This window comes from Neomonachus schauinslandi, chromosome 1 (assembly GCF_002201575.2).
Source record: "Neomonachus schauinslandi chromosome 1, ASM220157v2, whole genome shotgun sequence".
Taxonomy (NCBI): Eukaryota; Metazoa; Chordata; class Mammalia; order Carnivora; family Phocidae; genus Neomonachus; species Neomonachus schauinslandi.
In genome coordinates, this window is record NC_058403.1 from 7,683,387 (window position 1) to 7,710,479 (window position 27,093).

Here is a 27,093-nt window from a genome sequence, read left to right on the forward strand (position 1 = left end):
CTGTATACAAAGACTAAGAATATGTATCTGCATGTGGATATGCGTAAAATATTCCAAAAAGGATACAAAAACCAGTAACGCTAGTTCAGAAATTGGGTGGCTAGAGGACACGGAAGGGAAGTCTTCACTGAATCCCCTTCTACACTGACTTTTTCTTTTTTAACGATTTATCATCTGTTCAAAAAATTAAATAAAAAAGGGCATAAGGTAAATAAGGTAAAATAATGACTTCTGTGAAATACAGGTGGGAGGTACACAAGTGTCTCATGTTACTCCTGGCCCATGTTTAAGTGTTTGTGGTATTTCATCCATTTGGAGGATAGAAGAAATGTCGGTCATTCTAAGGATTTTGACATTTAAGCGAAGATCTGAAGTATAAATGGTAATGACTACAGCAAAGAGAGAGGAAAAGTGTTCAGGCTGAGCACAGTACATGTGAGAAACATGAAAGAACATGGTGTCTTCCAAAAAATGGAAAAAAAAATCCAGTAAAACTAGAGTAAATAGAGGAGAACGAATGCCCTGAAAAGGGGTCAGACCATGGTGGTCACTGAGACCATAAGAAGTCTAAATTTCCTTTTAAGTACAAAGGAAAACCGAACGCTGTTTAAAGTAGGGAAAGGCCACATCAGACTGCTTTACTGAATGTTCGTTCACATGCCTGTGTAGAAGAGAACAGTGCTGACCACTGGATGGAATTAGATGTTGGGGGACCAGTTAGAATATTCTTCATAGTAAGATAGGCTGGAGACGGCTGCAGCAATGGGGTGAAGTAACGAGAATAAAAGCATATTTAGGATACTTAGAATCCACACAATTTACTATTTGATTTAATTGTGGGACGAAGGAAAGAGGAGTCAAAAACTAGCTCCCTAACCCCCAGGTGTAAAACTGGAGCAAATGGGTGAATCTAGGGCCATCTGTATGAAGAACCCACAAGGGTGGGTTCTCAGTTTTACTTCACTCATCAAATAATACACTGGCCTCTCATTATAAAACATTATAATGCAACGCTCAGTATGAATTACCTTTTTTATGAAGAGCATTTAATAAATATTTTTACTACCAAGATCTGCTTCACCCATTTAAAAAAAAAAATTACTCAATTACAGCCTCTTCTTTAACAAATTTAAAAAACAAAGGAACAAACAAAAAAACAAAACAAAAACAAAACCCAACCCAAACCAAACCAACACGGAGGTTAAAATCAAACCACAAACTGACTCGGAATCAAGGACTGTTAGCGATGAACGATCACAGGAAGCAGTCGGAACAAGTAATCAAGATCATGAGCCAGGGCAAGTTATTTAACCCGTCAAGTGACAGTTCCCAATGTAAAATGAAAAGTCAGTGTTAAGGCTCAAAATGCTGCTGTAGTAGAGGAGATAAGCACAGGGTGCGTGGCTGGTACGCACCCAAGAAATGTTAGTTGTTTCCAAGTAACGAGAGAGAAAACTGCCCAGGTGTGTTTTAGTTACAAACATGCCAGCATTTCCTAAACATGAGGAAGCCGCCATGGCCCTCTGCAGGAAACGACACAACCGTCGGAAGGCCCTCGGCCCCCAGCGCGGCTCTGCCCGGGCACGGCAGGGCACGGCGGGGCACGGCGGGGCACGGCGGGGCACGGCGGGGCACAGCATGAGCAGCGCGGCAGCTCACCTGGGGGCTGTGGGTCTCACAGTCCATGGCCTGGACGGCAGCCGTGAAGTGCCCGCCGCTGTGCCGGTGCTGGTGCGTCGGGTCTGACCGGGCTCGCCCGCTGTTGCTCGTCCCCGACGATCCACCTGCAGTGTCACACACAACGCGGAACAGCTTGTAAGGCTGAAGCTAACTTGGCGCAAGTACATATTCTAACATAACACTGCAGCACTGAAACTGAAAGTGCGTCCCCCACAAGAAGCCAGATTAGCCTGAAGGCATATCGGAAAGTGATCCAGTTCTCTAAGTTCTTTCACACCAGCCACTTTGGTTTTGGTTACATCAGGGAAAATTTCAAGCATGTGAACAAAGCAGCTCTTATATTTAAAAAGCAATTAAAAATTTTGGTTAATAAAGAGTCTTGCCTCCAACTGCCAAGCAGAATTTATTATGCATAATTAAGTAACGGGGCTTTGGGACAGGTGGATTTTTTTTCTTTACTAACTACAAAGAACAGATTTAGGCCAAGTAATTCCTCCCTGTCCCATCAACAAGTTTTTAAGATACTTTACAATAACCCCCACTTTGTAAAGGCTTCCAAGCCCAACCGAGGGGCAGAAGCACTGACCTGAGCTTGAAGACGTACTGGAGGTGGTGCCCGAAGACTGTGACTGCTCCATCGCGGGGCTGGTGGACACACTGTTACTTGTATTGGTGCCTTCGTCAGCTGTTTTCTTGAAAAAACTGTGCTGCAGGGCATAGTAAGGTTGAATTCGAGTTTTGGGGTCATAATCAAGCATCCTTAAAATGAGGTCTTTGAACTTCAAGTAGTCAGCTACAGTATGACCCGATTCCCCAGCACGACGCCCACCAGGTCCTCCTGTTTCTACTCCGAGAATATTATGAAGTTTACGGGTTCCTGGTGGTTTATACTCCTAAAGAGAAGAAAGATAAAAAGGCTTTCTCTAAATTTGATGACATATGTAAAATCCTACATAATTTCAAATACACTTAAGTCTATTATATAGAGGCCCTTATTAAAAAGAATGCTTTATAATTAGATCCTCTGTATTTTCATACATTACTACTGCAAATGCACTGGTAGGTAGAGAAATTCAAAATAATTTTAAGATCAAAAATGACTTTATAAAGATCATGTAGCCCAGGGCTCAGCAAACAATGGCCTGGCCTAGGGGGTGTTCTTCTACAGCCTCAGCCATAAAGCGTTTTTATATTTTTGGAGGTTGTAAAAACAAACAAAACCAAGTAGGATGCAACAGAAGCCCACAAGGCCTACACCTCATACTATCAGGTCCTTTACAGGAAGGAGGTGCACTGACTGCCGCTCCAGCCAACTGGTTCTGAACCTCTCTTCTGCCTGATGCCCCACAACCTTGGGTGCACTCTCTTTCGTAACAGCAGCTCTCCAAAGCTGTGGTAATCGCTCCAAGTAAGCTCCAAGTTAAGATTCACTGGTTTAAACCTACCCACTCATATTTTTTTAAACTTTACTTATTAAAAGTAATCTCTACACCCAATGTGGGGCTTAAACCCAAGATCAAGAGTTGCATGCTCTTCCAACTGAGCCAGCCAGGGGCCCCTTACTCATATTTAGATAAAGAAATTAAAAGCAAATTATTTAATGCCTCCCTTTAGAATATGCTGAATAATAAATTACCTTAACATGTTGAGATTTTCTGAAAATTCATTTTTTTATTTGACAGAGAGCTAGAGAAAGAGCACAAGTAGGCAGAGCAGCGCAGGCAGAGGGAGAGGGAAAGCAGGCTCCCCTGTTGAGTAAGGACCCTGATGCGGAGCTCAACCCCAGGACCCCGGGATCATGACCTGAGCCGAAGGCAGACGCTTAACCGAATGAGCCACCCAGGCACCCCTGAAAACTCATTTTTAAATAGATGAGATGACAGTATAGGGGCACCTGGGTGGCTCAGTCGTTAAGCGTCTGCCTTCGGCTCAGGTCATGATCCCAGGGTCCTGGGATCGAGTCCCACATCGGCTCCCTGCTTGGCGGGAAGCCTGCTTCTCCCTCTCCCCTTCCCCCTGCTTGTGTTCACTCTCTCGCTGTTTCTCTATCAAATAAATAAAATCTTTAATTTTTTTTTTTTAATTTATTTGAGAGAGAGAGAATGAGAGAGAGAGAGAGCATGAGAGGGGGCAGGGTCAGAGGGAGAAGCAGACTCCCCGCCGAGCAGGGAGCCCGATGTGGGACTCGATCCAGGGACTCCAGGATCATGACCTGAGCCGAAGGCAGTCGCTTAACCAACTGAGCCACCCAGGCGCCCCACAAATAAATAAAATCTTTAAAAATAAACAGATGGACAGTATAACCCTTAAAATCCCTATGAATACTGAATTTATTCAGAATAGCATCACTGGATTTTTACTTCTAGTGACAATGTAGAAATCTGCAAGAGACCACTGCTCTCACTCTAAAAGCAAGAACAAGCCAGGCAGGTAGGCCAGGCCACAAAATCATTCCATTGTAAAAACCCATTAGAGTGCCAGGGACTAAACAAACCAGAATTAACTAAATTCCAGAAAATGAAAAGCCCTTTTTGGGAAAGAAGGGTCAAAAGGTGGGAGAAGAAACAAATGCCAGAGATCCCGGTAAGAATCCAGCCCAGCTCTGAGCCAACCTGTGGTGGTGGGGAAGGCCCCATGGCTGAGTGAGGGCAGCCAAGACAGTGCCCCCAGGGCACTGCCAGGCTGGGGGCAGAGTGGCAGCATGAACAGAGACTGCGTGAGGCACAAACAGGAGCAGGCCGCTAGCTGGGCAACAATGTACAGAGAGCGCTCAGGTCTCCACAGACACTGCTTAAAACCTATGAACACAGTGGAGAACAGAATCTAAGTTGAGCAGACAAATGAAGCAAAGCCCAGCTTCAGCTTAACTACAAAGGAAACTGACTCAGGCCCACACTACTGCCTGACAGAACTAGAGATGGGTCTCTTTCTGGAGGGAAGTAAGATTTACTTCCATCTCAAGTGTTCTTAAATACAAAGTCTGGCATACATTTAAAAATTAGACCTAAGAAATTTGAAAAAGATGGGTCCATAATCAAGTGAAAAAATTAGTTAGAAGACCCACATAAGTAAATGACCCAGATGTTGAAACAGGCATTATCAATAATTACAACAAATAGGTTAAAGAATTTAGTTCAAAAGGTGGACAACATGTATGACTAGATGGGGGATTTCAGAAGACAAAATGAAAACTATGTAAGAAAATAGAAAAAGAGGGGCGCCTGGGTGGAACAGTCAGTTGAGCATGTGACTGACTTGGTTTTGGCTCAAGTCATGATCTCAGGGTGATGAGACCGAGCCCCATGTTGGGCTCCGCGCTCAGCGTGGAGTCTGCTTAAGATTCTCTCTCCCTCTGCCCCTCTGCCATGCGCTCTCTCAAATAAATAAATCTTAAAAAAAAAAAAAAAGAAAAGTGGAAGTGTTAGAACTAAAATATGCAATATCAGAAACAAAGAATTCACTTAATGGTTTTAACATAAGACTGGACTCAGCAGAAGAAAAAAATCAGTGAATCAGAAGACAGAGCAAAGAAATTATCCAAACTAAAACACAAAAGGAACATAGAATGAATAAACTAGTAATGTTGTGCACTGTAACATACATTTAAGTGGAGAATTAGAAGAAGAAAGAAAGACTGAGCAGAACAAATATTTGAAAAGACAAAGCCTGAGGATATTCAAAAATTGATAAAAGAGATCAACCCACAGACCCAAGAACTCCGCAAACTCCAATGAAAACAAATACAAAGAAAACTATACCCAGAGACCTAAAAGCCAACTTATTGAAGAATCGAACATAAAGAGAAAAACATCAAAATCAGCTGGGGGACAGGGAGAAACATTACATATAGGGAAGGATGCTTAGAAAAACTATTGGCTTCTCTTCAGAAACAACGTAATACAGAAAACAATGTCATTAACATCTTTAAACAATGTCATAATTTTTTTTTTTTTTTGCTGAAATGTCAACCTAGAATTCTACATCCATGGAAATTTCCATATCTTCCTTAAGAAGGTAAATAAAGATATTTTCAGATAAACAACTGCTGACAGAAATCACCATCAGAAGTTATTCATATAAAATAAAATTAGAGGAAGTTCTGTTCTAAAGGAACATAATACCAGCTGGAAGTCAGAAACTACAGAAAGGAATCAAGAACTGCATAGGTAAATAGAAAAGACTGTCTTATTATCTTTATTCTTTGTGTGTTTTAAAATTTCTTTAAAAGTCATTTTTTATTTAAAGCAGTTGTTTGTTGTGAAGGCTGTAACGTATGCAGAAGTGATTATACGGTAAGTGCACAGACAGTGGAGGGTTAGGCAAAAAGCACATGGTTAATTACATGGTTTATCAAGTGATATTAGATGAATGCCAACTGATTACAGTTAAAGATGCATGTAACACTAAAAATTACACACAGGGATGCCTGGGTGGCTCAGTCGGTTAAGCGTCTGCTTCCGGCTCAGGTCATGATCTCGGGGTCCTGGGATCAAGCCCTACATCGGGCTCCTGGCTCAGTAGGGAGTCTGCTTCTCCCTCTCCCTCTGCCTCTCCCCCCACTCATGCTCTCTCTCAAATAAATAAATAAATAAATTCTTTAAAAAAGAATAAAAATTACATACAAAGTAATAGGTCAATAGAGGAGATGAAATAAAATACCAGAAAGTATTCCATTAACCCAAAAGAAAACAGGAAAGAAGGAATTGGTGGAAAGGAGGTAAGACAAACAGAGTACAAGTAAGGTAACACTTTAAAGCCCAGACTTCAGGGTTTTTAATGAATAATTAAATGGGTTAAAAACTCATCGTGAAAGAAAGAGACTAGCTGACTGGATTAAAAGGCATGACAACTTACGTTGCATGCAAGAGTCATACTTCATATATAAAAGTACGGGCAGATTTGAAGTTAAAGGGTAGGAAAAATATAGACTATAAGAATGTGAAGAATAAGAAAGTTGGCACAGATACAGTAATATCAGACAAATCAGACTTAAAAATAAAAACATTACTAAACAAAAGAGGGACATTTCATCATAATGAAAAAGTGAATTTACCACAAAGGCACAACAACACTAAATGGGTACACACCTACTAAGAGAGCTTCAAAACACATAAAACAACTAAAAGGAGATTAAGACAAATCCAAAATTATCACTAAAGATTAACATTCCTCTCTGTCATTGATAAAACAAATAATCCACAGACACACATACACACAAAATAAGGATGCAAAAGATATGGGGGAAAAAAATCAAACAACTCGACCTCTACTGACATTTGTAGACTACAAACGTATAAAATACAATTCCTTGCAAGTGTACACAGAACATTCACCAAGAGAGATTACCTGCTATGTCATTAAAACAAATCTGAATTAATTTTAAAGGAGTGAAATCATGTTTTCTGACCATGAGGCTACTGAATTAGAAATCAGTTAACAGTAAGAGGTCTAGAAAATCCTCAAATATTTTGAAATTATGTAACAACATTCTAAATACTAATGGGTCAATAAAGAAATTACAAGGGAAATGAGAAATGTTTCAAAATCAATGAAAGTTAAAACATATCAAAAGTTGCTCCATGCAGCTAAAGCTGTAATTAGAGGGAAATTTATCTTTAAATGCTGTAAGAAAAAAGTTTTAAATAAATGATCTAAGCTTCCACCTTCAGAAACTAGAAAAAGCAAATTTAACCTAAAGTAAGGAGAGGAAAAGGATTAATAATGAGAAAAGAATCAGTGAAATAGAAACAAGATTAAACAACAGTCAAAACAAAACAACTGGTTGTTTGAAAAGATTAGTAAATTTGACAAACCACTAGCAAGAATAATAGGGAAAAAGGGAGAAAACAGAAATGACCAGCATTAGGAACAAAAGGGACTCTACCACTACAGAGCCTCTAGAAATTACAAAGGTAATAATGAAATAATATGGGTAATTTTATGCTAACAAGCCCAAGAACTTAGATGAGGACAAGTTTCTTGAAATACATGCCTACCAAAATTGACTCAAAATCTGAATAGCCACATATTTATCAAAAAATATGGGCTACAATTAATAACCCTTCTAGCAAAGAATATCCCTGGTTCCTGAGAGCTTCATCAATAAACTCTATTAAATATTTACAAAAGAAATAATGTCAATCTTACACAAATTCTTTCAGAAAAATCAAGAAAGAGTACTTCCCAATAGTTTTATGAGACCAGCATAATCCTGAGATCAACACCTAATGAAGGTATTATATAAAATTTTAGACAAATATCCATTTAATGACAAAATTCCTACCAATATAGACTAACAAACTGAACCCAGCAATACATAAGACAATATATCAAGGCCAAGTGTGGTTTATCATAGGTTGAACTTAATATTCTAAAAGTTAATTAATGTGTTTTACCACATATCAGGAAAAAAACCATACGATCATCTCTATAAGTGCAGAAAGCATGAGACAACATTCAAAACCCACTCATGATTCAGAAAAACAAATGTGCAAAACGTTTCTCTAAAAACACAGGAAACTATCTAAAAACAGGACGCCTGGGTGGCTCAGTCACAGTTAAGCATCTGCCTTCAGCTCAGGACATGACCCCAGGGTCCTGGGATCGAGTCCCACCATGGGACTTGCTTGCTCATCGGGGAGTCTGCTTCTCCCTCTGCCTGTTCTGCCTGCCGCTCCCCCTGCTTGTGCTCTCTCTCTGACAAATAAAATCTTTTAAAAATAAATAAATAACCACAGGAAACTACTCTTTCAACCTGATAGAGGGCTACAAGAAATATACAATTAGTACCCTACTTAAAAATGTGCTCACAAAAAAAAAAAAAAAATACTGAATAAATGTACACTTTTCCCACAAGACTGGGAACATGGGAAGATGTCTGCTCTCACCATAACTACTCAACATACGGAGGTCCCAGTCAGTATAATAAAAAATAAATAAATAAAGGCATACAGATTCAAAGAATAAAACTGTTCATTTGCAGAGGATGATTAAATAGAAAGTCCTACAGAATCTAAAAACAAACAAAAAACTAGAATAGGTAAATTTAGCAAGGTCTTAGGATATAGAGTTAATATAGAAAACTCAGTTTTAGTACCACATATCTGCAATGAGAAATTAGATGATACTTTAAAAAAGACGCTTAAAAAAATCCAAAAAATTAAAAATTAAAAAAATAAAATATGCCTGAGACTTCCGCACAGAACAGTACAAAATGCTGCTGAGACAAATTAAAGTCTAAATAAATGGAGAAACCATGTTCACAGACTGGAAGACTCATTGCTGTTAAAATGTCCATTCTCGGGCGCCTGGGTGGCTCAGTCGTTAAGCGTCTGCCTTCGGCTCAGGCCATGATCCCAGGGTCCTGGGATCGAGTCCCACATCAGGCTCCCTGCTCAGCAGGAAGCCTGCTTCTCCCTCTCCCACTCCCCCTGCTTGTGTTCCTGCTCTCGCTATCTCTCTCTGTGTCAAATAAATAAATAAAATCTTTAAAAAAAAAAAAAAAATGTCCATTCTCTTGGGGAACTTCAAATGCAATCCAAATAGAAATTCCAGCAAGATTTCTTGGGGACAAATTTATTAGCTGATTCTAAAATTTATATGTAAATAAAAAGTACCTGAAGAGAAGAAAAAAAAGTTCTTTGAAACAGAAGAAAAGAGCTGGTGGATTTAGACTACCTGAATTTGAGACTGACCACACAGCTACAGTAGTAACTGGCACCGAGGTACTGGTTCAAGGACTGATCAACCAAAGCAACAGAACAGGATGCAAATAAATACAGACCCGCAAACAAAAGATAAATTTGTTTTGGACAAAAGCTCCCAGATCAACAGGGAAAGGCCAATTCAACAAATGATGCTGCAATGCTTAGGTAAGCATCTGGGGACGTGAATATCAAATCCTACACCTCATTCCATATTCAAAACTTAATTCAAGATGAACCACAGAACTCTAACCATAAAAACTAGGATCAAAAAATCTTTTAAAAGAAAGCACAGAATACCCTCACGAACTTGAGGACAGCAAAGATTTCTTAGGATACAAAAACTACTACTATTCATAAAAGCCAGTTGACAAATTTGATTTCATTGATATTAAAATTTTCTGCGCATCAAAAGATACCACCAAGAAAAGAAATCGGTAAACCACAGTCTGGGGAAAAAAACACTGACACATAATGTGACAAAGGACTTATATCCATTATATGTAAAAAAAAAAAAAAACAAAAACAAAAACAAAACACAACTCAGAAATAAATGAGTAAAAGACTGGAAAGATGGTCGCAAAAAAAAAAAAATCAATGAATGGTTAATAAGCACATATTATTAGTCATGGAGAAATGCAAATGAAACCACTATGTAGACCCGTTAGAATGGCTGATTTCTAAAAGACCAACCATACCAAATGGTGAGGATGTCATGCAACTGGAAACCTCATACACTGTAGAAATGTAAAATGATAAAAATTTGGAGAACTGTATTTTCTCATGAAGGTAAACACACATATACCCTATGACCTGGCAATTCTACCTCTAGGTAGTGATCCCAGAGAAATAAAAATACACATGTACAAAAGATTTATACAAGAATGTTCCCAGTACCCTTATTCATAATAGGTCCAAATCAGAAACAACCCAAACGTCCACTGACAGGTAAATATAGATAAATTACAGTATTTTTATTCAGTATAATACTATGAAGCAATTAAAGGAAATAACATTTGAAACACACAAAAAATATGGATGAATTTCCAAAAATAATGTTTGTTAAGTGAAGGAAACAAAATAATAAATACTATAGGATTACATTTATATGAATTTTGCCTATGAATAGGCAAAACTAACCTATGATGATAGTAATCAGAAAGTGGGGTGGGGTGGGATGACAAAAGGGTCACAACAGAACTTTTAGGATGGTGGAAATATTCTGTATCTTGTTTTAGGTAGTGGTTACATTGTTGTATATAAGGTTAAAACAAAATGAACACTTAAGGTATGCATATATTGTTGTACAAAAACTATACTTTAATAAAACAGATCTTAATTCTTCATCCACCTTTCCCACCAAAAAAATATACATACAGTAGATATAAGATTTCATTACCAGGAAGCTAAAATGGGCTCTTGAAACATAAGTGAGAAATTAAAAGTAAAAATAAAATCACAGAAAATAAAAGCACAAAGAAACCCAATGATAGCACATGCACTCAATTTATAATTATGGTTAAGTTAAATTCCCTAGTGCATCCTTTATAATGTAATCATTCAGTTCTGGATTTGATTTTTTTTGTCACTGCAAAATTTATTTCTGTTCAAAGACAAATAGTTATTTTATACTTTAAAAATTAAGTTTAAGTCAGTTGCTAATTGAAGCGAAGGGAAATCTCATAAAACCTATAGTTAGTATGTATTAAATGCAGGTTAAGATACTCACTTTCAATTTTAAAAAGGGAAAAGATTCATCTACTCTTTTCTGAAATGCAACCCCCAATAATTTTTTAAAATAATAATTATAGGGCGCCTGGGTGGCTCAGTTGGTTAAGCGACTGCCTTCGGCTCAGGTCATGATCCTGGAGTCCCTGGATCGAGTCCCGCATCGGGCTCCCTGCTCGGCGGGAAGTCTGCTTCTCCCTCTGACCCTCCCCCCTCTCATGTGCTCTCTCTCATTCTCTCTCTCTCAAATAAATAAATAAAATCTTAAAAAAAAAAAAAAAAAAATAATAATTATAGCTCAATTTGGGAGAAATGATAGGTTATAGCCCATAGTGGCTTATCTGTGGTTTTTTAAGACAGAGATATGAATGGACAGGATGAATGTTTTATTTAGGAAAAAAAAAAAAAAAAAAAAACTGGTAGAAGACGACAAAAACTTCAAAATGGACAAAGTAGTAGCCTGTATTGCAGAGAGATAAAAAACATAAAGGAGGTTTCATATCCTCCATGCTAATTCAAATCAAGTGGTAGGAGCTACTTTGAATGCTGGGGGAACTGAGAAGGATTCCCTGGCTGTGTTTTGGTCAAGGGGAAAGAGGCCAGGCCTGATAAGCTAGCGATGTGGATAAAGGCTAAAGGACTCAGGAGGCCTGCATAGTATTTTCCACCCCTTTCTTAATTTGGCTGCCAAATATTACATTGCCTGGAACTTCAGAGAATCAGGCAGGATGCAGGAAGTTATAAATCAGCTGTGAAAGATACAATTACAGATGTATTTTTAAATATTCTAAAGAAAATCACTCAATGTTATAAAAGTTGAGACTCCACAGCTATGTGAAGGTGAATTAAAGCAAATAACCATCATCTTCAGTTCACTGGAAATGACACCTGGTGGCAGTATCGCTAAAATCAAGGGCAAATAAAAACTGGAGCAAAAATAAAATCTCCTACGTGTTAAAAATGCAAAACTACAATCACCAGGTGTCTGGTATACATATCACATACAATCAGATATTTATATATTACATTCATTTTATACTACACACAAACAAGCTAGATTACAAAATATGATTATTTTCCAATACATAAAAAGTTAAATCAAGATGCAAAATTGCCATTATTTACTCTGTTAAACTGACATTGTTTAGGGATCTGAAAAAAGTTCTCAGCTAAAAGAAAATTACTAAACCAAACCTAATGATTTGAAAACCTCACTCTGAGGATTTTGGAGATATGACATTCCTGCTATCCATGCCACTGACCTAAGAACCTGCACTGAAATCTATCCAAGGACTCTAGTCAGTTCATATTCTTGTCACAAATTGCCTGAGTCAAAAATCCTTTTCTCCCATCTGAAATTTAAAAAAAAAAAGGCGATTTACTGCAATTATGACCTCTATTGCTCACAGCTGCTGTATTGTTAACTGTGACTTCATTATAGACCCACACTGTGAGAAAAAAAGGTCAAACTTACTGATTCTGATCCTACTGCTGAAACGAGGCAGGGTGGTTTGATCGGCTGTCTCGCAAAGCAGACATAAGAGTTTTCAAAATGAAGTCTTAACTCTAACCATGAAACAAACACTGGTCCATCAGACAGTTCAGGTCAAACTCTACCCAACTTTTAAAGAAATACGCCTAAATTATTAATGAAATTGTTAACTAAAACACAGATGTCAAGTAAACACAAGATGAGCTATAAAAAGACCACTCCAGTAAAATAAATAACAAAGGCTCCAAAAACAAAAAGTTTCCCTATTTTACCCGTTTTCCATCTTTGGTCTTCTTTAAGTTCCAAGTGCCATCTGGCAACTTCTCGAAGAACTTTCTTGCTTTTGGTGCTTGGTCAAGAATATGAGCAGGTGGAATACTCAGAACTTCCACTATTTTATTCATCTGATCTACCTGTATTTAAAATGAAAATAAAAAAGCCTGTAACTTCTACTGTAGTATATCCTACTTCTGCTCATCCACTCATTCATTCATTCATTCATAAATTATAAATAAACCGAGTGTCTCCTGTGTGTTGCAGGCACACCCCCAAGCACTGAGCGTACAATCATGAACAAAAGAGAGAAGGGCCCTGCCGTCCTGCAGTCCCCTCATTCCACACAGCCCAGGGCAGATAATTAAACAAACACATAAAATCAAATAACCATCAAAAAAAAAAAAAAATCCCAGAGGCTTAATCATAGACCGAATCAAGTATTCTTTTGTAAGTGCGGATTCATTCACTCAAATACCAAGTGTCTTAACCATATGCTAGAAACCTCACTCAGTAGAACACAGCAATAAACAAAACAGACAAAAATCCCTGCCAAAAAGTTTATATTATAGGGAAAGAGATCACTAAGAGACAAATATGTAATTAAATATATTATGCCAATGCCAACTAAGAACTATGGAGAAAATTAAAGGGATGGAGAGTGACAAGGGGCACTGCAACGGGTACTAGGGGATCACAGAGAAGATGTAGGAGGGCGAAGAGCTAAAGCAGTGAGGGAAGGAGCCACGTGCTCCCTGGGGACGGGGCCTTTCAGGCACAGGAAAGAACTAATGCAAAGTTAGTATGTGCCTGTGGCTACTGTTTCCAAGGGACCACAGAGCAAAGCTCTGTGCTGGGCCCGAGAGAGTGAGGGGAGGCAAGGTCACAGAGAGAAAGCAGGAGTCAGAGGGAGTAGGAATTTTCGAGCCACTCAAAGGACTTGGCTTTTACAATGAATGAAATGGAAGCCACTGAAGCTTCAGGTGATTTACAAGAATATAATTGATTAGTTTATCATATTTATTTTAATTATTTTTATCTGATAAATATTTAATTATAATTAATACAATACAATTTAATTCAGCACTGTTTAAGCCCATGAAAAAGATACTACTTTCCAGGGTAATATTACTGATAAAAAAACAATACCAAACACACACTATGCCAGTTACTGCCCAGGAATGGCTCACTAGCTTTAGTTCGAGAGAATTAACAAGATGGAGGGGACAGATTTCTGACACAATACTAACAGTTGTTTACCCCAGCATAAGTAAGTCATTAAATTTTGTTGGCCTTTCTTATTTATAAATGCATGGACTGATCAAGATCTGTAATGGTTAACTTTCCTTTAAAAAATGAAAAACCCCATAAGGTTTAAACCAATTCCTCTGACTGCCAGAGAGCATGGCCTCTCCCATGCCCTCCTAGGCACTGCCTCTGACCTCCAAACATCTTCTGAGAACACAGACTGAAAACCCATGAATTAGAATTACACATCATCTGTAGCTGTAAAATTCTATAATCCTAATTCACCCTCAATTATTCAGATCAAATACCTATCAAGGCTACTGGTCATCACTTCTTAAATTCCAAATCAACTCTCAAAATTTACAGTGATGTTTACATTGTTCTCAGGGTGGCCCTCACGCCTTTCATCATCATTTTCATTACATTATACCTAAAATCTGTAAAATTTAAACCAGAATGCTTAACATTTACTAACTTATTGTTCTCCTTAATAGCAAATTAAAAGATCTCACTACCCATCTCAAAATCCTAAATTCACCATTATGATAACTGAAAACCTTTAAAAATGGATAACATAAATTCAAAACTGTCCCAACATTTGAATATTTAAATTAATAGACATCTTTTCTTAAAAACAATTTTCAGATTACACTGTCATTGATTAAAAACAAAAAGAAATTATGAAAACAGAAACAGTTTTGAAAGCAACCCATCATATACCTCATTGGCTCCACTGAACAGAGGTTCTCCAGTGTGCATTTCAACCAAAATACACCCAAGGGACCACATGTCAATAGCAAGGTCGTAAGGCATTCCCAGTAGCACCTCTGGAGACCGATAAAAGCGACTCTGAATATACTGGTATATCTGAAATATATTTCAATATCATATTAATTCCAACGTAGGTTTTGTTTAATTATGCTCCACAATGAATTAAGTACACTTATCTAATATTAACAGAAAAAATAATTGGCTAACTCCTATAAACTTGGGTTCCATTTAGTGATTTCAACCTTCTGCTGCAAATATTATTTAAACGACTAAACATTTCAAGAGAGGGGTTACTCTGTGAAATGCAAAACATACAACAATTCAAGTCCTCCCATTTAGTGCAATCCTAACTGGTAATCAAGATACACACCTTAAAACAAATAATTATGCCTTCTGAGAAAAAAGACATTATTGAGAATGGTTTCTTTCCTTATTAATTATTCTTTCCTGCTATGGCTGGCACTTCGTTTACCATTAATTTAAGGACTAAATTGTATTTAAATTCACCTAAAGAATGTATTTCAGCATTAAGTCAAACTCTGTACTATGTAAATGAAAATTCAGGTATCTACATTGTACTAGTCTCACAGATAAATTTGAGAAGCATTGCTACATAAAATTCAACTGGGAGTAGTTTCTGACCAATCACTTCCTTCCCTGCCCTGTCCTCTTCCCCCTCAATCTAAAACTTCTTAGGAAATCTTGAAATGGATAATTTTCAATGAAGTAATCAGAGAATGTCTTAAAAAAAACCATTTCATCTTCACTTAGCCATTGTAAATTTATATCTAGAAATATTGTGAAAGCAAAGAAAGTTTTATTTAAAAAGAGAAAGAAACAAACAAAATCCTCCTAAGTTCCTCACTTAACACTCTAACTAGGCGGCCAGCAGCACGGTGCTGCTTTCCCATGAACGCTTTTGTGGCTCCCACCTAAAACTCCAGCCAAATCTCCAAGAATAACCTGATGCCCCCCATAAGCAGGTCAACCCAACATTAATGCCTTGTTAGAGTAAAGAAACTGACCAAAGGGACCAGGAAGAAGTATTACATTTCCAAGTTGCTACAAGCCAACAGCACTGGTAAGCCCCAAAGACTCCCTACTACTGAGATTGTCTTATTCCCTAGCTTATGCAAGGAAGTTTGTCAATCATCCATTCAGTTTGGTTAAAGCAGTGGCTGGGTCATCTGAGAGGTTGTGCACCAAAATCCCCCTGAAATACCCCTGCCCTGCCCCCTTGTGAGACTGAGCCAGTATATCTAGTGCAGGGCCACACACTGCGTGTGTATTTTAGAAAGGATCTCTCATTCTAATCTGATACACTCACACAGTTTAAACCTCACTGAGCTAGAAGGATAGTTAGTCTAAGTTTGGCTGGAGAGACATAGTAGTGTTTGATATTAGTACAGAACACATGATTTTGTTTAAGTGGGGGGAAAATTTTTCCAAATCTAAATCTATTCAAATGACTCTCAAGATGGGCATGTATTTTCCATTCACAATATACTTTATCCCACATTAACAACTATGAACAGCTCCTGATTTTCAGAGGCATCTGAAACTGCAAACTTTGCTTCCTACTCCTTCAATTTATTTCAGTGATCTATATAACACCATTACCATGAGTAAGTTGCAGAAAAGAACAAGCTTGATAATCCTGGTTAGCAGACTATAAATCTTCATGATCAAATTAACCAGCCATATTTAAAACATGGAAAAAAGTTGCACAGGACAAGAACTCTCACTAATTTGGAAAAACAAAAGCTAGAAAGACCGTATGCAATAGTATCTGAATGTTACTTGTAGTTTTTCTTTTTTTTCCCCAAGAAATGCAGTTTCAGTACTTGCAAGTAAATAGGAACAGTGTTTGAACTGAGTAAAATATTACCAAGTGATGATTTTAATTCCTTTCAAGAAGAAAGCAACCTATCACTTCTACTTTGTATGTGAAACACTGTTAAGAGTAGCTTTCATAACACTAGAAAGAATAGTAGGAAAAATCTGCTTTCTTAAATCAGCTAAACCTAAATCTATATCATTGCTACAGACAGGTCTGTTTTTAGCAGTCTGAGGAAAACCAGTTTGGACAAGTGTCAGAATTTATATAGGGAAAAAAAGATTTAAACTTATTTATCAGAACAAGTTATGTCTAACCAACTGCGTAATTTCTATACTGTATCACCGTGTGTAATGTAAAATTACCTGTATGTTTTTAAACCCATCAGTTTTTGGAGAAAACCATTTATCTTGATCTATCTTTAGAGAAGAATTTCACAGCAAGGATTCAATGTTCTAGTATTGGAATATCCCCCAAATTCATACTAACACCTCTACTTGCAAAATATAGCTGCAAATCACCTAATATTTAATTAACTCATCTCCTATTCTCTCTGCCTCTTAGGCATACATATAAATTTTTAAAAATCTACTTTTAAAAAAACCAATACCTTCTAATTCAGAATCTTATATTTGCATTTTAAGTGCTATGTCCCCAAAACAGGTTTCAACACAATGTGACTAGAGTGGCACATTTTGAGGATAACCATCCTGTAATTACCTCCAAATTGTATACATATTAATAACATTTCAAGTATCTACCAACACTGTTTTACCTAATTCTATTTTAATTCACAAGTCCTGAAATATACTTACCCTCTGCCCCAATTGACAAGAACTGCCAAAGTCAACGATCTTGATTGCACTGCGTTTGGGGTTACAAAGAAGGATATTCTCAGGTTTTAGGTCACAGTGAATGATACTAAGTTCTGGAGTCGCAAGGAAAAGCAGTGCAGTGCACATCTGTTGTGCAAACTTTCGTGTTAGGTTCAAAGAGACACCTCGAAAATTGGTGTTCCTCAACAAGTCATAGAGGTTGTACGACAGCATTTCAAAAACTAAACAGAGATGGTTTCGAAACATAAAGTGGCGTTTCAAATGCACTGAAAGAGAAAAAGGTTTCATTTTAAATTATACATACCAATAAAATGAGAATAATGTATGCATGAACTCTCAATCTCCAACATTTCAATGTCAAATGTAGAGTGAAAATCAAGTTAAAATTTGGAGATCGGCATTCTGCAGTGACAGCACATTCTATAATCAGTCGGGAATATCTAAATTGTTCATCTGCTGAATTAAACAGGTGTGGTGTCTGCCAATAAACAATATAATGTAAGAAGTACCACCAAAACGCTTTGCTTAAAAAAAAAAAAAAAAAAAAGGTCTGAAAACACAAGTAGCAAAGTGACAAACAGTACTAAGAATACTTCAGTAATTTCATGCTCACTTCTACAAGAAAGCATTTTTTACTTCCTCAGAGCCCAACCTCACAACTTCACCTAAGCTCCACCCACTGGGATCTCCAGGTTGTGAAAATGCTGTACTTGGCAGCTGTCTCTGGGAAGGCTTTCAGGCTCTGATACATGTCCACATTCCACTGTGCTGAGCCTTAGATCTCACTAGTAATTTTCTGCAACAACTGTCAAAGGAAGACATAGATCTTTTTGTCTTTTAGGCAAATACAACAAATACTTGAAAAGCATGCTTTACAAGATACTAGAGTTCATAATCAAGGCATTTGATTATGTTCATCAAACTGGTACATGTTATATCTTGTGCACAACTGAAGGTCTGGGAAAACTTGAAAATAGAGCTCAATCACAAGAAGAAATTATAAGCAGGCTTATGAATGAGAAAAGAGCATAGAAGCCATTACATGCTATCACTGCTGACCCTCTAAAAAGGCTTAATACTCACTAAATTGCTTCAAAGATTGTGCTTTTAGTACTAACACTACGCATCAGATGAGGTCATTCAATAAAGTGCTGCCCTTCACTGTAAAATTGTTATATGTATCAAACTGAACACCTGTAACTCAACTGGAATGACATAAAACCACCATCTGTCAAGGTTACCTTCATCTTGGTCTTTTAGTTTCCTAAAAACAGGTTTCTCTACAGATCTATCTGGAATAACCTGTGTTGGTATTCAAGGTCTGGTCCCTGAGAACGAGGGATACACTGTGTTGTCCTGGACTGCCTCCTGGGGAGCAGTGCACATCAACACTGCTTTTACATCATTCTTGATACACATGATCCAAAGTTAGGATAAATAACGATACAAATACTACATAGCTCTATAGGAGTCCTCAGTACAACACTTTTATTTTTACAAATAAAAAGAATCCTTAAAAGGTTATTTAAGAATGTGTAATATCTGCTCTTAATCACTGAAGTTCATAGGTTTAATACTAAAAACAGAGCTTCACATGCAATAAAGACACCCCCCAGAGACATGGTCAAGAGTTTTAATTTGATTAAGCAATGATCACAAAAAGAACGCAAAAAAGTAACTGATGCCAGAATTCCAGTGTAATTATAAAAATTCCTTTAAGAAGCTCTGTGATTAGAAAGTTCTTCGAATGGGGGCGCCTGGCTGGCGCAGTCAGTAAGCATCCAACTCTTGATCTCAGGGTCATGAGTTCAAGCCCACATTGGGCATGGAGCCTATTTCAAAAAAGAAAAGAAGTTCTTCCAGTGGAAGATCAATCCACTTGGTTCCACTTGACCTCCCAATTCATTATTCATTTACTGAGTATCTACAATGTACTGAGCACTAAAGACACCGTCAAAGAAATCTCAAACACAAGTATATTTAACGTATCTTTTAAACTGAACTTTGGGGATAATGGAGGGTCAGAAAGACTCTGTTCTAGACCTAAACTGAATTTTCTTTTAACTAGATCATGACAGGTACCAAGTAATACAGGTGAGAAATTATGCTACATGGTAGTTTTTTTTTTAAAGTTTCAAAGACTTAAAAAAACTCACTAGAATAAATTATATTTATCATCACTTCAAAACAAAACTAAGTTATTTATATCATAAAAGAGCAATATGACTTTGAGACATCTTAAATTTAAGTATCAACTCTCCTGGCAGGGCGAGGTCTAAATCTAAAGTTCTTGTTTGCCTTCCAATATAGAACCTCAGTTTCTTGAGACACTGTGCATTCACCACCTTCCTAAATAAGAACTTAAAAAAATAACTCATCCAAAAAACAACTATCATGATTAGTACAACTAATAATCATTAAAGTCAGTTTATTAAAAATAAAAATGACAGGCATCATTATGCACAACCAAGTGGATAGCACCTATTGAATACTTACTATATACTTGTCATGTTTTCTTTCAATAAGGCAGAATTAAAATGTTACAGTAATGCTATCAACATTTTCTCTACTACTTAAGCAAATATTCAAAATACAATACACAAGAGGAGGAAGAAGTGGGGAGGTATGTCCACAGATTACTTTGTAAGTCAAGTATCCTTCGAATGTCCATCTTGTGCTTCTATGTCCCTTGAATGGAAAGAGGCTCAAACTTACACTAAGTTATAACTGACACTGAACAGTAAATGCTCAGTGAATATGAAAAGGTTTTAAATACAAATGTTATTACTATGGATTATATCAGATATCTACAGAGAAGAAACCAAGAAAGAAAAATTAATAGTATAAGCTCATTTTATTGTAATACTGGGGAATGAAGGGTGTTCATAAATGCAATCTAATCTTGGTATCTGAATCTTACATTTTTAAACATCCATTTTTTTTGTTTCCACCGTTTTGGACAAACTAAAGAACCATAATGCCCTACTTACTCATAACAAGTTGTTACACAGAATTTAACCTTATGTTTATCAGGTAAAGCCAACATTTCTGAACAACAGTTGCTATGTATACATGCCTACAGGAACTTCTATAGTTAATTGATCCTAAGGTCTCAATCCTAAAATTGATGGCATCTTATATTTGTACTTGGCAACAATTTCTCAGTGGCACATAAAATAATGGGGTCTTACAATCATTAGCATCATAGATTTGACTGAGAACAGTATTAACGAAGGCATAATTATTTATGTTATGCCCATATATCAACTGATCCTAGACTTCACTAATGTTTTTAAAAATTTTATTTACTTATTTGAGAAAGAGAGAGAGAGCACAAGGGAGGGGCAGAGTGAGAGGTAAAGGGAGAAGCAGACTCCCTACTGAGTAGGAAGCCCATTGCAGGGCTCAATCCCAGGACCCTGAGATCACGACCTGATCTGAAGGCAGACGCTTAACCAACTGAGCCACCCAGGTGCCCCTAGCTTCACTATTTTCATAATTCTTCTCTTTTTCGTTTTCAGGAGAAACACCGTAAGACAATGAAACAAACACAGAGTCTAGACTCAGGCAGAAGTAGTTTCAGATGCTAGCTGCAGAGCCATGGGAACTTGGTTATGTTATTCTTTGTATAAACTGTCTATAATATAAGGATTCCACCACTTTCCTACAGGACTGATATGACTATTACAGATGATGGAGAAAAGCACGAGGAATATGATAGCAGTTCATTAAAAAGTGGCTATTACACCTCTTTTCTGCTGTAGTTTTTAAGTCTTAACAGCTTCTAATGCTGCCAAGCTGACAGAGCCTGGGGAGGAGCCTGAGATCTTGGCTCACACATTCCAAAACTGGTTCTATAATATGTTAGCTTACCTCTAATTTCTAAGCTATATTAGAAATGGTTAAAGTTACCAAAAAGAGGACCCCTGGATAAAAGTGCATCATTAAAGCAAACAAATGGCACCAGTAAGTTGCAAATTATGACACTATTCTTGTTTGTTTCTAAATCAAACACCACCTGGAATGCACATTCCCCAAGATCTAGAATATTACTGCCAGATCAAGTAATTTACATAAATCTACGCCCTCCAACAGAAATAAAAAGTTGAATTTTTAACCCAGCACTTTAAGATAAAAATCAACATATTTTCATACATAAATAACCGTTAACTCAAACTTCTGGTCCATATGAGAACACATGGCTTTGTTTTCCTGTTTGTTTACCTATGTAGTATTTCATTTCAGTGTCATGTTTGTTCATGAGCTCAAGAAGTCGCACTTCTATCTGGGCTTGATTTAGAAAAGCCTTCTTGTTCTTTATTATTTTAATGGCAACCCATTCTTGCTCCACACGATCATATGCCTTTACAACCTAAAAGAGAAAAAAGATGAATAATTCTCTGTTTCATTAATGGCCATAATTTCGTAACATTTTACAATTCACCTTAATTGTATATTCACCTAATTCTCATTTTTCTGACCTCCCTAAGTAGAAGAGGTCCTATTCATTTCCATTCAGTATCATCCATTTATTACTTTACAGTCAATTTTAAGTCAATCTTTTTTTTAAAGATTTTATTTCTTTATTTGAGAGAGAGCATGTGAGCATGACTGGTGGGAGGGGGAGAGGGAGAAGAAGAAACAGACTCCCCGCTGAGCAGGAAGCCCCACACAGGCCGATCCCAGAACCCCAAGATCACAACCTGAGCTACAGGCAGACGCTTGCTTAATCGACTGAGCCACCCAGGCGTCCCAAAGTCAATCTTTTCAATTAAATTTCTTTTGTATCCTTACAGTATTTCTAAATATCCACAATATCACTTTCTTTTAACAAAGCTAGATTAACTCTTTTCCTCCAGAAGTAAGTAATAAATCCTGTCAAGTGCTTTGGCTTTTTACCTTTCTTACTGAATAACCCCGCTGTAAAAACAATTCTTCTAACTCTTCTTTTAATGGGAGAAAGAACTTGGTTTAAATCTCAATCATACATGTAAAATATTTAAAAGGTTCTAAGTCATTTGAAAAATGTAGATAACTTCCTAACCTTAAATTAGATTTTCATAAATTAAAACACAGGTATTTAAACAAAAGACAAATCTAATACAAATGACCAGGAAAGTTCCATGATAAAAGTTAAAAGCCACAATCAGATGGTCTTGATAGTTACAGAATCAATGCCAAGGGAAGTGGAGTGCTCATGAGCCAATTACCATGTACACCTCTCGTTTTAATTTTACTCATTTAAAAGGAGTTTCATATTATTAACAAAGAGATTTACATAAAACTTAGTAAATCAATGCATAGATAAAACTATCCACAAATCAGAAACAACCCACTATAACTGATTAAAAGCTAATTCATATTTATAATCTATGTAGTCTGAACAGGCAATAGCTTTATCCATTTTCTAGCACATTCACAAAGTCTGGAGATGTAGGGAGAACCCAATGTGATTCCGATGTGTAGGCTGAGTCCCACTGGAGGGGAGGAAGAGAATGGAACATCAGTCAAGGTGAGATACACTGTCAAGGACTGTAAATGGTTCAGTTAAAATCAAACTTAGGATGAAAAATGCAATTATTTCTGGTTTCACCCAATTCTAAAAAATACTATCTATTGTCTTTAAAATCAGAGACTACCTATGTAAACATCTGACCAAGTGGTTTTGATATTCTTCTGTTTCACTGACTGTATTGACAGCACCAAGAGTTGCAGTTCCATGCCCAGATCCCAATGGTCTCCAGGACAAAGGCCACCAACAGGGGCCCAACTATTTACTGACTTAGCAAATAGTTAACCGGCTAAATGCTAAAGCAATGGTTTTCGACCCTGAATCACATTCAACAGGCAGTTTGAAAAACTACAAACTGCCCAGGATCCAGTCACAGAGATTCTGATTTAATTGGTTTGGAGCCTATGCACCAGTCCTCTCCCCACAACACCCCCCCCCCAAGCTCCCTGGGAAATTTAAATGTGCAATCAAGACCGACAGCAACCACTGGCTGAAGAAATGAAGGAGCCCCTTATATGACAAGGATCTGGCAGAGATTTAGGGAAAGTCTGACCAAGACAGTATGGAAAACATTACTGGGTGAGTGACAGGTCCGGAACCTGAACACCCCTAAGCTTAAGGGACGCATCAGTTTTACCTGATGAGATGGGGTGTGATGTCCCAAATAGGCCTCTATTTTCAAAGGTCTAATTATGCTCACTTGCTCTTAGGAATTAAAGTATGAGAAAATTAAAGTGAAGAGGAGGAGAAAAACATCACTCTAAACTCAAAGACTAACTATTTAGGGAAAACTAAAAAAAAGGAAAACAAAGTTTAGAGAGTCTGCTGTATGGCCACAGTTTTCATGGTGGATAACACATTAGTTAGAAAAATGTCCTGTTGAAGGCAACTGCCTCAACAGGTGGTGTAATTTTCAAGATGGAGATAGCGATTCCTCTATCTAGGGTGCTGTTCATCGCCTTACTAAAAGCTGAGCCTCAGAAATGCCTCTCCTTAACAGACTGATAGAGAAGAAGCTGCTTCTCACAAAAAAGTAGTATTTCATAAAAAAGGACTCCCAAAATACTGAGAAACCCTGACTCAAAGAAAAAAGAGCTTACAAATCAAGGGAAAGTTCTCTGAGTTATGTACAATTACCGAAATTCCTTGAAATCATGGAAAGGGACAGGTATTTTATGCAGGTGACATGAGGGCCTTGAAGAGCCACACTGGAATTACGGAGGTCTTCTAGCAACCTTGCGCGTATCTCCTTACAGGTTTAATAGCTACAATTTTTCTGGGTCTACACCTGTGACTGCTCATGACCTACTATCTACTTTTTGTCCTAAGCATGATTAGACTGACACATGAAGAATTTTCCCTCACAGGTTGAAAAGAGGCATTTTTTCCTTTATCTCAGGGCAGGAACAGGTAAATAAGAGCATGCAGGTTCCACACACACAAAAAAGGAGATAGTTCAGGAAAAGTCCTTTTGAACCCCATTCTATCCTCATGACTGAAAAGTCAGAAGAAGTGTTTGGACTGCAAGTTAATAATGGACTCACCACACAGAGTTTGCAAGGCAAAGGAGACTACGATCAACAGTAAAGCACACCTCAAACCAAACCAAACCGAGTGACTCGATGAGATAGGACTGACAAGTGGGAGCAGCTGGGGGGTCCACAGCCAGAGAAAAAGTTTCTTAAAAGTGCAAGGACGAAGGTGTGATGGCTCTCAGTCTGAGCACAGCTGATACAAGAGACAGACGTATTCAGGGTTTTGTGCTTTGTACTGAGGCTGGATGGGCAGGTGAGGAGGGTAGAGCTGTGAGTGGAGGAGAGGACAGAAATGAAGAGAAACAGCAGGTCTCTTGGGAAGCCCCTTCCTCACTCTTCCTGCCAGAAGCTGCTGAATGAGGCTTTCCATCACAAACCACTCCATCACAGTATCAGCCATACTGGTGCTGTGAGAACAGGAAGAGGAAATCCTAAAGACCATCTGTCCACTTCAAGGCCTGGTAGCAGAAGATAAGGTGAGAGGAAAACCCAGGGCACAGCCCCTGGCTTTCCCAGACTCCAAAGAAGTGACAGGGCACCTGCTGTGCCAACGGAACTCTTATCTTTCTGAAGAGGAGTATAAAACAGGAAGGTAATTATTTCTAGCATCCACATCAAAGAATCATCTAGAGACTATACAAAAGGGGCAATACTTCCTATTAGTGATTACAATCTACCACTCAGTCATTAGTAAGATAAGTACTAGATAGCTCTAGAGAGTAAATATGGACAAAGAAAGTATAATGGAATTTTTAGACCTGATGTAGTTTTACTAGCTTTAAAGAATTATGATAATCCAAATACTCACATATCCATTGTTTACATGGATTTACAAACACTGAAAGCATACTACTGAGGGAAAGGTATAACAACATGATTCACTAGGAAGTTCTAATTTAGGAAATTCAGCATTTTCCATTAAATTACCTGTCCAAAGGAACCTTTGCCAATCAAGGAGTCAATTTCGTAACGATCCATCCACTTCTCTCCGTTTTTTACAATATAATCATAGTTATCATCATCATAACCATCATTGTAAACCTTCCGCTCCTTCTTATGACTAGAATCGTCTCCCTGGCCCTGTTGGTGTCTTCGCTTCTTTTTTGCATAGTAAACCTGAAATGAGAGTATACAGTGCTTACTGTATAATTTAAATCTTTGGGGGTTAGCGGGAGGCATATATATATATACACACATATATATCATATATATCAAGAAAACATATGAGACAAGTCTGCCATCAGGAGGAAACTGATGAATTTTTACCCTTCATTAACAAATACAAAAAAATGAAATTAAGAATTTTCTACAGTTGCTATCTGAATTACATAACACTGATACATAACCAATGAAAAATGTCTACCCTGAAATTCACTTTTCAGTAATACTGTTTGTACATTTTATAAATAGATATTAAGTGACTAGTCCAAAGTAGCCCATTCAAGAAGACTAACGGGGCCCGATTTACATTTATTTCTTAAACTAGGGTAAAATTTGTATACAATGAGGTGGCATAGCTCTTAAGAGTTAATATGAGGGGTTTGGGGGGAAAAATATATAGAGATGCCGATGTAATCAGCAAACGCCAAACCAAATAAACAGCATTTTCATCCTCCTCATGTCCATATCCTGCATGCCCTCTGCCAGTCCATCCCAATTTTACATTTGCTCTGAAGGCAAAAAGTTTTATTTATTTTTTTTAAGCTTTTATTTATTCATGAGAGACAGAGAGAGGGGCAGAAGCAGAGGGAGAAGCGGACTCCCCGCTGAGCAGGGAGCCTGATGAGGGACTGGCTCCCAGGACCCTGGGATCATGACCTGAGCCGAAGGCAGACGCTTCACCATCTGAGCCACCCAGGCATCCCAGAAGGCAAAAAGTTTTAAATATGAAAGTTGAGATATAGATGAAGTGAAATTCTACTAAAAGGCCCTCTGAGACACGCCCAGTTTTTAAGCCTCTAACAAAGTGACAATTAGTGAAAACGAGCCACTCCCTCCCTTCCCCCACACTAAAGGCCATTAATCCTGTGGCTGATCACAGTTGAGTTATTTTCCTTCTATGTGTTTTTCTTACAAAACTGTTTCTAATACCAGTAAAAAATAACAGGCAGACTAGGCAATAGTCCAAGTAACTGGTAACTAACTGAGGAAATTATAAGGTACATTGCATAGAATAACATCAGAACAACGCTTGTTTACAAGGTGGCCAAACAGTTAAAAACAAGCTTCAGCAAAGCTACTGTTAAACTTTTTTCACCAAAGCGTAACAATAGCTTTGTTAACAATTTCCAGGTATTAACAAACTGACATGAATAAACTGTTAATAATTTATCAGATTTTTCAAGTAATCAAAAGCTAGTTTGGCACATCTTTTCTAAACCATCAAATGTGTACAAAATCCAACTCAGACATGTTCCTCATTGAGTTCATTCTCATCTTCTCTTGCCACACTGCCACAGTAACAGAACGACACTGGCA

At 37.6% G+C, this 27,093-nt stretch overlaps 1 protein-coding gene across 3 annotated transcripts in view; it reads right to left on the reverse strand.

The window, feature by feature from the left end:
- Positions 1–27,093, reverse strand: part of DYRK1A (dual specificity tyrosine phosphorylation regulated kinase 1A) — a 149,400-nt gene that overhangs the window by 5,433 nt on the left and 116,874 nt on the right. For 2 of the 3 annotated variants that reach the window (XM_044919389.1, XM_021678060.2), the window contains 7 exons: positions 25,543–25,731; positions 21,793–21,940; positions 17,548–17,834; positions 14,845–14,991; positions 12,876–13,016; positions 2,267–2,573; positions 1,660–1,784 (listed from right to left, as the gene is read on the reverse strand). In XM_044919389.1, coding sequence (XP_044775324.1) covers positions 1,660–1,784; positions 2,267–2,573; positions 12,876–13,016; positions 14,845–14,991; positions 17,548–17,834; positions 21,793–21,940; positions 25,543–25,731 — 1,344 coding nt within the window. The remainder of the gene's footprint in view (positions 1–1,659; positions 1,785–2,266; positions 2,574–12,875; positions 13,017–14,844; positions 14,992–17,547; positions 17,835–21,792; positions 21,941–25,542; positions 25,732–27,093) is intronic. The other variant, XM_044919397.1, reaches the window with a different exon arrangement.